General features: G+C 40.6%; 2 protein-coding genes across 13 annotated transcripts in view; one reads left to right on the forward strand and one right to left on the reverse strand.

Moving 5' to 3' along the window:
- Positions 1-4893: 4893 nt before the first annotated feature.
- LOC137195520 (disks large homolog 4) overlaps positions 4894-13991 on the reverse strand; it is a 69206-nt gene continuing 60108 nt past the window's right edge. For all 3 annotated transcript variants that reach the window (XM_067607958.1, XM_067607956.1, XM_067607957.1), the window contains 9 exons: positions 11726-11902; positions 11432-11474; positions 11321-11351; positions 10126-10173; positions 9900-10001; positions 9544-9716; positions 9070-9182; positions 8886-8977; positions 4894-8131 (listed from right to left, as the gene is read on the reverse strand). In XM_067607958.1, the coding sequence (XP_067464059.1) occupies positions 8025-8131; positions 8886-8977; positions 9070-9182; positions 9544-9716; positions 9900-10001; positions 10126-10173; positions 11321-11351; positions 11432-11474; positions 11726-11902 (886 nt within the window). In that variant the 3' untranslated portion in view covers positions 4894-8024. The remainder of the gene's footprint in view (positions 8132-8885; positions 8978-9069; positions 9183-9543; positions 9717-9899; positions 10002-10125; positions 10174-11320; positions 11352-11431; positions 11475-11725; positions 11903-13991) is intronic.
- The window catches only part of zbtb20 (zinc finger and BTB domain containing 20), a 101384-nt gene continuing 100071 nt past the window's right edge, over positions 12679-13991 (forward strand). For 3 of the 10 annotated variants that reach the window (XR_010931129.1, XR_010931128.1, XR_010931126.1), the window contains exons 1-3: positions 13126-13368; positions 13633-13714; positions 13881-13989. The gene's annotated coding sequence lies outside the window, so the exon portion shown is untranslated. Of the gene's footprint in view, positions 13078-13116; positions 13369-13632; positions 13715-13880; positions 13990-13991 lie in introns of those variants that run through there. The other 7 variants (XM_067607961.1, XR_010931127.1, XR_010931125.1 and 4 more) reach the window with 7 other exon arrangements.

The raw sequence follows: 13991 nt of genomic DNA on the forward strand, positions 1-13991 counted from the left end.
AAATTTGTCCAATATTTTAACCAAATAAAATACCTGCAAAACCAATGACATTCCCATTAGCCTTGGCCATACCTTGCATGTAGTGCTAATTAGCAAATGTTAGCATACTAACACACTAAACTGGATGGTGAATTCAGTAAAAATTACACCTGGTGAATATGAACATGTTAGCATTGTCATGATAATATCAGCATTTAGCTACACTATGCCTGTCACACAGCTGCTATGGTTGTAGACTCTTGTTTCTCCTCACATAGCCTGCACATACATATACTTGTGTATATAAAGTTGTCCCTGGTTGCTTTAGTGTTTACCCATGTATTTTTCCATATTGCATCAAAGCTAGCATAAAAAACATTTAACAATATACTACTTGCACACCACAACTGGTAAAAAATACATAGTAGCATTCTCTTTGCGAAGCTTCTTGTTGAACAATGCAGCAGCTTCTTTCTTAACTCATCAAGGAATCACCAGATAGGCATTTTAACTTCAAAAGCTGTCACTTTCCCAGAGAAACAGTGAGAGAAGCACTCACTTTAATGTCCTCCAAAGTCTGCATGTTTGCAGTTATCTTGGTCAGCACAGTTTGCTCTTCCTTAAATGTGTATTCGGTATTTTAAGATACATCTATTATTATTTCAGTAGGCACATAGGTGTATTAGCCAAAGCGTTGGCATATTCCTGCACGCTATCATCTTAATTTTAGGACCATATGTCATCATTGCTACTACAAAATGAAAGTGTGAATTTGGCCCGGGTGACATTATAAGCCTTCATGGGCTAAGCTCTGCCCTTGCAGATGCAGCTTATAAAATGACACCAGTCGGCTGCGTGTTAAAATGGCTGTCATTTTTCCTGGTTGGCAAAACTGTGCAAAACCAAAATTGATGTCATTTGTCATTTTCAATTAATTTCCAGGCTGTTAAATATTAACTGCAGAAGGTAACATCCCTTTGAAGCCAACATGACCTGTTTTAATTAGCAGCATGGGCATAGGGGTGACATTTTTAAACAGAAGTCAATATGTCAAAAACACTTCTCACAATCCTTTTCATTTCATTCCCGCATAATTTCAGTATACAAATATCTTCTGTAGCAGGGTGGGCTACAGTTTGGTGTTTTTTGCCAGTTAATCATAGTAAGCCTTTGAGAGTCAGAAAAAGGCAGAAGAAGCCATTACATTTAATCCAACATCAATCTGACAGCTCTGGCACGACACCGCAGGGGTCTGTATTATCTTGGTCTACAAACTTAAGAAGGTAGCTCTTTTCAAACAGCATAAAGCAGCGTCTTAACAGCAGAACCCTGCACCACACCCTGCCGTGCACCAATCTGAGGATGAATCAGCCGATCTTCATGCAGTCAGTGAGATACATACAGATAAAGAGGAAAAAGTGACATCATCCAGCTTTACTAACAGAGCGCAAGACATAAACAAAAGTTATCCTGCACAAACAGTTTGATGGGTGCCAGCTGGGGCCTCACGGGTGGAGGAGGGAAAAGAGGGGACAAAGAATGGGTGAGTAAAAGACATAGCAGGCTGAAATGAATAATACAATATGAACATGGACAGGATCAGTGTTTGATCCTCTACTCCAGGCTGTAGCTGTCATGTTGGTGTTGGTGTCATGTTAAAGGTAACAAATGATGATGTCAGGCCTCCTGTGTGCAGCCAAAATGTTTGGTAGACTGATTGAAATGTCTTGTTGGAGTCTATGACTAACAGTTTCAGTTGCAGTTTTTGGAACCCCTAGATTTGGCAGGGCATAAAAACATGTTTTCTATACGCACATAACCATCCTAGAGCTAAGAGATTTGCCTTGAAATAAAGAATTAAATCTGCACAGACAATATAGACATTTTGTAAAATGTGACAAGTATATGGGCCTATTTACTGAAAGCACTTAACGTGATCATCTTGAAGTCTGGGATGTGTACTGCAAGTCAGAATGAAGAAAGTAAAAACTTAGGGATGGCTGATGTGCCTTCAGGTCCGCTGATAATATTGCCTTTGAGTTGTGTGATAGCTTGGGTTGTACTGAAATGCGTCACCGGTTTCCTGTACAGAAGTGATGTTGCTTTGAAATCTTTGATATAATGCTCAGTTGAGTTTTTTTTTCCAACACTCACATGACACACACGTCAGCTGTTATTTCATCCAAATCCGGTCTTGTCTGGACCCCAGCAGCAAGGCACAAAGATGTATTACTCTATTATCAGCCTATTGTGAAACAGGCTGCAAGTAATTGCCGGTGATACAGTAATAGGGCCACACTCACAACGTGTAATGACATCATCTTGATCCTGCTAAGAGTTGTGAGATCGAACTGTTTGACACTTATCTCACTAATTTCACACCGCCACCTTCCTCATTTCTTCATGTTTGGAGTGAAATTAGATTCTAATCACTGCCTCGATTTAATTATTCCATTCATTTCTCATTCCTCTTGAGTTAAAATGTACTACTGTCTTTCCTGGCAGTAAAGCAGGGTGGTTGCATGGATTGTCTGTATTCAGTCTGTGACATCTCAGGATCTTAAGTTTTTCAAAACATGAATCACTTTCATGATTAAAGAGAGGGTTTGCTCAGTGAGTCATTTACTTAATTAGGAGGACATTTCAGGTTTTAATTATAAGTAACTGCAATACTTCGCAGATTTTTCTACTAATCCATCTATCCAGCTTCTGTCTTGCCTGCGATCCAACTGTGCATTCAGCAGCTTCTGACTAATGCATTACATGGACTGCTACTGTATATGGTGTGGGCACCTGTTCATGGCTGATAGGAGGATATCCGAAACATGTGGATTTGGGATAATCTGATGGCTGGAAGGCCTTAGGTACATACCAGTTTGCAGGGTTAAATCCTGTTTGCGACCTTTATTGGATGTCCTCCCCTCTCACTCTGTCTTATCCTTTCTATCACTCTCAACTGGTGCAATACAGCAAAGAAAAGGCTGTGGTCAACCAGGTGATTGATGTTTTGAATTTTAGGAGCCTGAACTGGATAAGTGGTTGAGAAAATGAAATCAACTAGATAAATATTTTACCTCAGTCAAGCAGATTTCTCATTTCTCTCCTTATATATTTTCAAGGGTGGGGAAATAATCTCACCCCACAATTTTCAAGTAATTTAAACCATGGAAATGTATGCAACATAGTCATTTGCTCAAAAGACGTAATAGTTTTGGTGTAAGCCAGTAAATTTTACAAGTAGTTTACGCAGTTGTCATTGACAGTGTCAGGAAATAAAGGAGTAAGAGGATGTGGGTTATCGAGTGGCCAATAAACTACTCAGAAGGCCAGTTGGAGACTCTTTGGGAACAGAGGATGAGGAGGAAAGCTCTGATCTCCAGATTCAAGGAGCTAAACTCTGGTAGGTGCTACATGATGCCTCTGGCTACAAATAATGTATGTGAGAAGTCTTTTATCCCCCCAGGGCTTTCTCAATTCTGTGAGACTCAATTTTGATCTTTTTTTAAGGTGCTTTTCTTTAATTTGGTGTATTATAATTTTATGTATTGTTATTATTCTATTCTATATGATGTATACAGTGAGTGAAATATTCAAACCCAAGACCACATGCTTTGTGCCTCATTTTATACACATTCATTCCAAATTCAGCCAGACGAATTTGGTGTGTTAGATAAAAATGGGATCTACACTCGAATTTTAAATTAAGTTCTGAGGGTTTGAAGAAACTCACGCTCACAGCAGGAGTTTGTAAAGACTGACCCACCTGATTTAACAGGTTAACAGCTTGTTGGATTTTCTCAGTGGCCTTTGTAATGTTAAAATAGAACTTTGAAGAAGAAATATGTAAATCTATGACTCTGTAAAATTGAAGTAATTTCAGAAACCTTTCAGAGTCCTTGGGCTACAGATGAAAGCCCATGTCGTAACATCGGTCTGGTTAAAACATAATATTGATATGAGAAAACCATAACCAAATAGCACCAGATAACATGACAAAATTAGATTTAGGTGTCAGGGAATTGGATGACAAATCACATTTTATGATTCAAGTTTTGTTAGTTGGATTAACCTTGCATTTACATTTGAATCAGGGATTGTGCCTTTAAAAGCTGCACAGATGATACAAATATGCTACAAGCTGCACACTGATATAAGATCATGGCAGTTGTAAACACAGTGTGAATGTCTACGTGTTCATAAACACACACTATAGCATAACATGTGATCGAAGGCAAGGATCCTCGTTGTGTGCTTTTTCTAAAGAGAAAATGGTTCCCCTGATGAGAAAGAGGGAGGTAGGGGGGAGCGGGCCGGCCAAAAAGGAGCCAGAGCAAGTAGATGTGCAAATGCAGCTGAGAGAGCTTGTATAAGCAGCTGAAAATGGAGAATGAGTGCCCTCCCCTGGCCGTACCGTTGCTCTCTTTGCAGTCGTCACCTGTGGAACTGCGAGGCATCAAATCATAAACACACACACACACACACACACACACACACACAAACGAAAACAAGGCTGCCGAGTCCATTTTCAGAAAGCATTTTTAAATTCATTTTATTATTTTATAGCTAATTTACAACAAGCGCTTCACTGAACTGGAACATTTTATTTTGCTTTGATATTGTCATTGTTAAATATATTTTTCTGCATCAGTTGACTTTGTTGTAACTTTGTAATCCGTCTTTTCTGTAAAAATTCATATATTTTATAAGGAATATCACACTATGATACGGATGGCTGAGAGAGATATTAAGAAATACATTGAACCCTCAAATAAAGAAATTGAAAACATATTATTCCATTCATGGATGTGTTGTCATGTGTTGTTGTTTCTGTGATTTCTCTCATTGTGTAAATGTAAATGGATGTGTGTGTGTGTGGTCGTGCTGATATCTTTTTTGTGTGTGTATGTGTGTGTGTGTGTGTGTGTGTGTGTGTGTGTGTGTGTGTGTTGCCCACCCGAAGTGTGCAGATGTTGTTACTTGTGTTGGAGCAGTTAAACTGGGCTGTGGCTCTGATGGATTCTGTACTTGCATCAATTCAGCAGTGTGCACGGCTAAATCTAAAGCCACGCAGCACTCCCAACATCTCTATCATATTTACAGCATTTCTGGCCAAGACCCAAAAACTCTCTCAATGTGAAAACAAAAAGAAAATAATAATACAAAAATATACAGACTTGAGATGGAACCAGTGACAGTTCTAAATAAATAATAAATCAAACAGAAATTGATACTTGTCATTCACAAGCTTCAGCTGTTCCTCCTTGAGCTGAGAGAAGCAAGTGAGCAAAAAAAGAATATGAATGGTCACTTCAATCAATACTTCCACCTTCACTCTTATAATTCAGAACAAATTATAAGTAAATACAAAACACATGCTCATAAAACCTTGGAGTCCTTTTTGCTTTCATCCGTCTTTTTCCTGCTGATACCTGTCGCATATATAATGCCGTCAGTGCAAACTTTATAAATACTGTTTTAATCTTAGACACACGTAAAACCATCTTCATTGCATAACATCATAGCAGTATTGCACTACATCTTCATGTGCGTGTCTCACTCTCTCTCTCTCTCTCTCTGGCACACACACATACGCTCATCACCTGTTTATGTATTATACATTATAACCACCAGTGGATGTTATAAAGGATAGATATTCTCATATAGTATCATTTATATTTCATACGTAATGCACGCTTTCTTGTCACACACACACACACACACAAGCAGCAAACACACGTATGCACTCGCACACAGTCACGCAGACACACACGGCTGCATTGTACATGTGTTTCAATTCGTTTTTCAACGTATACAAGAACACGTCAAATGTGTCAGTTCAAAGCTCTACTGAGGTCTGCTTTATATCGACTTGAATGCTTCAGTTATTTCTGTCTGACAACAATAAAATGGGAAGGTGAGTAAATTCAACAACCAAACTGCAATATTACCCAAAGGAATCCATGGAATATTGTTTGGAGATGTTGATTTTTACAGACTTAGTCCCGTTAGAAATTGTCATAAAAAAGATATATATATATGTATATATATATATATATTTATATTTATATATATAGGCCATTTATTTGTTAAACATGACTTAGCTTTAAATTGTGTGGACACAAGAGGGAGAAAGAAGCAGAGAAAAAGTGGAAGAGAGAGAATAAAAGAAGACCTATTCCTCCCACACAGAGGAGTTTCCACACATGAATGTGCACAAAGGTGTGCACACATGGAGACGCACGCACACACACGCGAAACACACACAGACACACACACCCGCGCCATGGCTTTTTACTGCGGCCACTGGAAACAGTGTGTACGTCTGCGGCTGAGGGGTTTCTTTTGGAAGAGTGGTGGGTGAGTTTGGCTGTGGTGCGATGAAGCTAACAGCTCTGCTGTTTGTGCCTAGAGAGATAACATTCATCCTGGATTCTGACAAGCAGGCCAGAACAGCCAGTCCCCCCGTACTAGGAGTGTGCTAGGTTACAGCTGAGGTTACAACTCTACGTGTGTGTGTGTGTGTGTGTGTGTGTGTGTGTGTGTATGTGTGTGTGTATGTGTGTGTGTGTTTCGGTGGATGGGTGTGAGAGTGTATGTTTGTGTGTGGGTGCGCGTGAGTGTGTGTGCATAAGAGAGCAGAGGCTAAACTGTATGTCAGAGCATCTACTGCGCTCAGGACTAGCCTCTCATGACCATATCTCATGACCGTACCTCTCTTCTCTTCTTCCTTCATGAGACATGCTTAAAAACTCCTCCACAATAAGGAGGTGGAGAAGGAGAACACACCCTACTTACTCGCCTTTCTTTTTATTATTATTTTTTCTTTTCTTTTTTTTTAAGTCTGATTTTTCCATTGTTTTTGTCTCCTGTCTCCATTGTCTTTGAGGATGCATGCACAAATTCAGCATATGAGTTTTTCTTCATTATAATTATTTGAACTGCCTTTAAATAATGCCTCGCAATATTCGACATGGGTGATTGAGCAAATGTCAGTCTTGGTCGCTGAGGTGTCACTCAGAACCAAGAAGAGATTCACAAGAAAAGGGACTCTCTTTGCCGAGAAAAGACTCCTGGTCAATGGGGAATCTGGGCGCCCCGTTCTCGGTCTTCCCCCTTTTCTGTCCTGAAACAAGACAGAGCTGACAGGAGGAGGAGGAGGAGGAGAGAAAGCGTGGAGGTGATATAAAAAGAGGGGCCAACGTCTTTTTGGGCACCTCCATCTCAGACATAGGCGCGTGGAGGCGTTCAATGGGGGCGTGAGACTTGAGAGGGGCGGGGAGGGCGAGGCGGGCTTAAAACTACCTCAGGGTCCATCCCTGCTGGGTCACCCTCTACTCCCTTTTAAAGCCCTGCTCAGACCTAATGTCTTGTGTCCAGATATATCCAGACTGTCTAGATCCAGATGAGATGGACGGCAGTTCACACTTGGCATCAGAATGCATCTGGAATCTGTCTCACCTCTGATTGGATTTCACTTCACATATGCTTTTATCTGCTTGGAAACGGCATCTACATGGAGAAAACACACATTTACACTCTGCCATACGACAAGGGATGAAGATTGAGGTACCTCACCTCTTATACACACATTAAAATTTTGTCTAAGTTGTCTGGCATCACTACATAAACTGTGTTTAGGACCTTTGGGTCCCCAGCTGTATGTGCAGCTGTATTTAGAGCCGTCCACCTGTGATCAAGATGTATTTTAATGCCAAGTGTGAACAGGGCCTCAGTACTCAGTCCTGCCTCATTAAAGTGGAATACTGATTAAGTCTTTTCTCTCAGTCTGTTTCAGTCTAATTACACATCACTGTGTTCATATCTGTCTCAGAGTCTCTTTTTTGGTATTGTTCTTTGCCTCGCTGTGTCACTTCCTGTGTTTGTCTTAGTATGCATTTGTCTCTCTGTGTCATTCTCTGTGATTGCCTAAGCACTGACTTTGCTGGAGGACGGACAGGCAGGCGAGGCTGGCTTGGCTGTGAGGGTGAAGGGTGGTGTTGGTCGGTGGCTGTGAGGGAGGGAGGGGTGGTTGAGCGGGTGCAGCATCACAGCCTCTCCCGAGTGGGGATCCAGATGTAAGGCCCTGATTGCTCCTCAATCACTGTCTTTACTTTGTGATAGACCTCTTCGAAGCTGTCCCCTTCCACGACAGCTGCAGTAGGACACAGGGTGTGCAAGGGAAGGAGAAAAAACAACGAGGAATAGTGGGAAAAAAAGGGGGCACAGATATTGGCAAGCGAAGAGAGAGGAGAGGCGGTAGGAAGCAGGAAAACAACATATGGGGGAGAGGAGGGGAGAGAAAATGAGAGAGGATGGACGTTTATCAGATGTGTTTGCAATTGTGAGGAATAATCAATGTACATCATGGTTTGATTACATTGCGTACGTTGTCAATATTGTGTAAAATTACAGTGATGAACAACAGGCACATTTCTATTATGTATGTATTTCTACAAAGTCTCCCACATATTTATTCAGTGGCTGATAAAATGTAACATTAAGCATCTGTTCATGGTTTGTTATAAATTGCAGACAGCCGTGGATTTGGGAGGAAACATAACATTTATATTCTGTCAACTGCTGCGATTCGCCCTAAAAGTGTCTCTTAAATGTTAAAATGCCCAGAGTCCTCCCAGGAGGCATTCAGTTTCCCATTTGCTCGGCCACCAAAATGGAAATGTGAGGTTCATCTTTTGTGGCAGAGGCATGTTTTAATACTGGTGAACGCAAACACCTGCAGTGAATGGAAAATATGTACAACCCGAATCCACTTGTAAGTATAAATGGTGCGTAGACAGTGCAGGATACCAGTTTGTAACTTAGAAATCCTCATCTCTGTGTGTTCACTTGTGTGTACGTCATTTCTGTGCGTTCACGTCATATAGACACGTGCGCTCTGCTCTTACCTGAGAAACACTCTAGGAAGTCTTGTTCTAGTTTGAGGGCTCGATCCATTCCTTTCCTGGCCTGCTCTTCTGTCAGGCGAGTGTTGATCTCTCTGTTCACATCATGCACAAAATCATCTATTGTAGCACATATTTCTATGATGTACAGTGTATTAAATGCAAAAAGAACTTCGACAGTACATACAGGACATTCTCCAGTGACTTGGGCCGGACAAAGATGGCGATGGGATGAAGCTGAGCAGCTTGTAGTCTGCGCACTGCATTGGCTGACACATCCAGGATGCAGTGCTTCCCCTGCTACTTGTGCACACACACAGAGAAGGGAATAAACGATACGGATTAATAAACACAAACTGCTGTTTAAGTAACAACTTTTCAAATGGCTAGTTAATTAAATTAATTAAATATGAGGTTGCAGCTAATTGCCTGAACTGTTCTCTAATAGCGTATTGCTTTCATAAAAGAGCTAAAATTACTGAAATAAAAAGTCGACCACTTATAAGTTCATCATATTTAAATAATAGTCCTGCGCTTGATCTTTTCTGTTAGTAAGTTAATTTTCACATTTTAAATGGATTTGGAAGTAATTACCCCATTTTAAAAAATTAGATCATTGCCATTCATTTTTTTCCCCCTGACACAACATGTTGCTGCGCACCTGCTCAGCCACCTCACGGACACTCTGGACACTGGTGCCGTACAGGTGACTGTTGTACTGGCCCGCCTCGATGAACCGATGGCTCTGGATGTCCTTCTCCATCTGTTCCCTTGACGACACAAAGTGATAGTCCCGCCCATCCACCTCATATTCCCTCTTGGGCCGTGTGGTGTCTGTCAAGTGAAGAACAAAACAATAAAAACAGCGTATACGCTCACACCACTTTAAATCTTAAAAATTAAAGCAATTATTTCACTGGGAGGGATGCATTATGCAGACATTACCCAAAAATGGCTGCAGGTGACATTAAATAAAAAACAGAGAACGGATCTGTGACTGACAGCATAATTACTTACGTGGGACACAAGATCCAAATTTATCAGGGAACTCAGACAACAGGTCATCATTTATCCTGTCCTTCACAGGACCCAGAATGATGATGGGCCTCGCATAATGAACTTAGCATGATGAGAGAGGGAGAGAAAAAGACGGCAGCGGCATTCAACAAAGGGAAATCAAAACAAAAAAGTTACTTTATAGCTTCAAATGATGGACTTCAATCATTCTTTTGAGTGACCTTACCTTCCACTTGGGTGACTGTCTCATAACTGTGTGAGGGTTTATCTCTCCCTGGTGACAGAACATCAAAGCATTCAAGCCAAATTTCTTTTTACCGTTATTATCACATGACATCCAGGTTTGTGTCTGCATGTGTGGGTGTGTCTGTATTTGTGTGTGCTGTCTGTGACGTAACTGTTTCGGAGGTGGAAAATATGGATGAAGTCTGCTTGTGTTTATATTTGGCATGTTAATGTCTGTGTAATGTCTAAGAATAGGTGGTGAAGCATTTCGTTGGCAATGCCACAAAATTACGGCAAAGGCAGAGAAAGGACTGCTCTGTGTCTGCAGTTATTGGCAGTTGATGGATTTGCATGAGGAAGTGCACCTTCAGTTGAGGTACTAAAGGACAAGAACACAATTTTTTAAGTCTGTCTTAAAACAACAGGCAGGTACAATGAAAACTGAAAGAGGTTTTCCTTGCTGTAATCATTCCTCCTGTTCATACTGGCTATTAAAAGATCCCCTTCAAATGCACTTTCAGTGTAAGTGATGGGGGCCAAGGGTGTCCACACAGTCATGTTGCGCAAAAATGCATTTAAAATCTAAAAAAGCTTTAAAAATATCTGAAGGTTATATGAGGCTTCAGCAGTCTGAGTTAGTCATATCTGCTACATTTAGCTTTTTAGCATAAAATTCCCTCTTTGTATTTCCTCGGACACTGTCTCCCTGTTGAACTGCAGTGGAAATATAGTGACAAAAAGAGGGACTTTGGCACTAAAATACTATAATATTGACAGATATTTGATTTGACTCATTTGGATGGCTTGGAGGCTTCACATTAACTTTAGATAAACTTTTAAAAACATTTTTGTACAGAAGGAGGACTGTGGATTTTGGCCCCCATCACTTACACTGTAAGTGCATTATAAAGGGATCTTTTAATGGAGGAATGATTATTGTAAGAAAAATCTATTTCAATGTTCATTTGGGCACCAGACTATTATTTTAAGACACACTTGAAAAATTGTGACCCCGTCCTTTAATATTGCCATCAATACACAACACAGTATCTTACAGAGTGTGTCCAGTTGCTATTTACATGTCAAATCTTGTTGCTGGGCCTGCCCACTACTACAGTATTAACTATAACATGCTAAAAAATCAGTAACTTGTGTAAATGTTGGCTTGTGGTGTTAATATACTACGCACTAATTACCTTGAGTACTCAGGCTGTCCCGACCATGGTCCTGCAGCAGAGGTGAGAGTAAAGATTTACACACTGGGACACAGTTTGAGGGAAACAAACAGCTCTGATGAATGAACCTACCCTCTCTTTGGTGTTAACACGAGACCATTCTTTTCTTTCCACCCTGTAGTGATGAGGAAGAAAAAATAAAAACATTACATTTGGTTATGGAGAAATACTGTTTGCCTTGCATAATTCTGTCTAAGTTTAAAGGTTCAAATATATGAAAGATCAAGCTAAAAGGTGGTTAAATTGGCATCTGGCCTAATAACTCCTGTATGGGTATTTTCAGTCACACACAAAATTTAATCAAGATGTTAGATGTTAGATCACTAATTGCTCCCACACCCTCTCGCAGTGAGAAATGTGTCTTACCTGTGCTTGCTGGGGATGAAGCCGACCTCCTCGGCCTCGTTCTGGGGGCAGACCTTACGGGCCTGCCACCACTCCTCGTCTCCGCAGTCCAACACATGCAGCACATCCCCGAACTTGAAGCCCAGCGCCTGACTGAGGAAGCCACAGTCTGCAGTCTTGTCATAGTCAAAAAGGGCCCTGAGTGATGAAAGTGATGAAAATTCAAACAGTCACTTAAAAAAAATTCTGTGTGACCACTTGAATAAAAATATTTGGAATACACCTCTTACATTTTGTCTTAAGAATCTTCATAATTACAAAATATTTTCCCACACTGTTTGAAAACCTCAACTGTAGCCTATATATCATGACTGCTTTTTTACAGTGCTTCAGTTTCAAGTTTAATATAGAGAGAAACATCCAAATGCAAGATGTTATTTTGTTAAGCCTGCATCAAATTAAAAATTCTGGATGTCCTCCAACTCACACAAACAGTTTTAAACTTGAATGCAAAATTCAAGATGTAACCACATTTCTGTGTACAGTAATAGAAATGCAATCAAACAAGAGGTTTTTGGCATTTCCAAATACAGTGCAGTGGTCTAGATAACAATTTAGCTGGCAGTATGGATAGAAAATACCAGGAAGGTGTTAAGCTGATCAGGACCATGAGAAACCCGCTGTTTAAAACATGTGGGGCAGGACTTGCAGCTACATTACTGTTGCTGTTTGTGATAAAGGTTGAATTTATAAAATCTACAAATCAGGTGAGGACACTATCTACTTCTCTCTTTAAATTCAAAGAAGTTAAATATATGAAAAATCTTAAGTTAATTATTTTTTTTAGTATGCAGGTTATATTTATATAATATTAATAACAGACCAACATACCAGTCTATAATGATAATTACATAACACTAATATGAATTAATACATTATACTCATCCGTCTCTTGCTAACTTCACTCACCGACACTCGATAGACCTTGTTCCTCATGCTAGCCCTGACAGCACCGGTAAGTAGACCACCATCTATGCTGGACTGCTCTACCTGTCCTGATTTGCAGTGGTTCTCGTCCCTATCTGCACTTTTTGGTCGTCCCAAGCGGGTAACTCCCACTCCCGGTCTAAAAAGTGAAGCCGATGCGGAAGTGCCTTAAACCTGCATTCTCTCTAATAGCCAGCAGGTTGCGTCTCCACTGGCTGCAAAAAGAAGTCCGATTGTATGGAAGTCTATGAGAAAATGACTCTACTTCTCACTTGATTTATTACCTCAGTAAACAATTTCCTAATGAGTTTATAGTCCCAGTCGCTAATTTCAAGTCTTCTTAATGCAACATGATGTTCATTTTGTAAATTATGGCCCCATTTAGAGTAAAATAGACGATAAAGCAGCGTATGCTGTAGGGCGTGGCTACGTTGTGATTGACAAGCCGCTACCACGTCGACACCGTAGAATACGTAACGTAACCATGGTGTAACCATATTTTTATACAGTTTATGGGTGTTGCCTTAGATTCACAGAGTATGGGCTAGCTGCCGCTATTTCACGGTGTGTTTAGTACATGAAAGTTACTTGTAACATTCTGGTCGCCTGTAAAAGTCTTGTTCAACTTTTGGTTGGAGTAAAAGACCCTCTAGGGAATCGGTTGTTCCGTTTTTGCGGTAAGTACATTTAGTTTAAATGGCCTGTTTTTCGCTAGCGGAAATTAGCTTTAGCATGAGCATTATCACAGTTCACCATAGACTGTAAATGCACGGTGTTAATCAAGCTAGCAGCCGGCGCTAGGGTCAGCTCCACCCTCTCGTCCAAATATGGTCACTTTTGGCTCCAAAAATCAAAGATGGCGACAGCCAAATCGCTAAATCCGAGGCTTCAAAACATGGATGTATAAAGAGAATGACACAAATGTAATCCCATATGACCAGAGACATCCAGAAAAGACAGCATGACCCAGGACCAACCCGTCACTGCTGGCTATTGAGCCAAATCAAGGAAACTCCTGTAAAGGTAAGGCTCATACTCCCTTATACTCTGTGCAGTGTGATGTGGTTTAATGATCTGATGTGTCCTCGTTGTGGTAGGCTTTTCTGTTTGAACTGGTTGCACAGAATATGATGCTTATTAGGAGCATTCTGCTTTAATCTCACTATGATATTCTTTTCATAAATTTCAGTCAACACTGTCACATCGCCGTGCATTGTGGAGTTGTCTGGTTGGTGTGATTACTCTTCAACAGTAGATGTCATGAGTGGACTGGCCCTGTTGAGGGTGCTGAAGCAGTGGT

The sequence above is a fragment of the Thunnus thynnus genome, chromosome 13 (genome assembly GCF_963924715.1).
Source record: "Thunnus thynnus chromosome 13, fThuThy2.1, whole genome shotgun sequence".
Classification (NCBI taxonomy): Eukaryota; Metazoa; Chordata; class Actinopteri; order Scombriformes; family Scombridae; genus Thunnus; species Thunnus thynnus.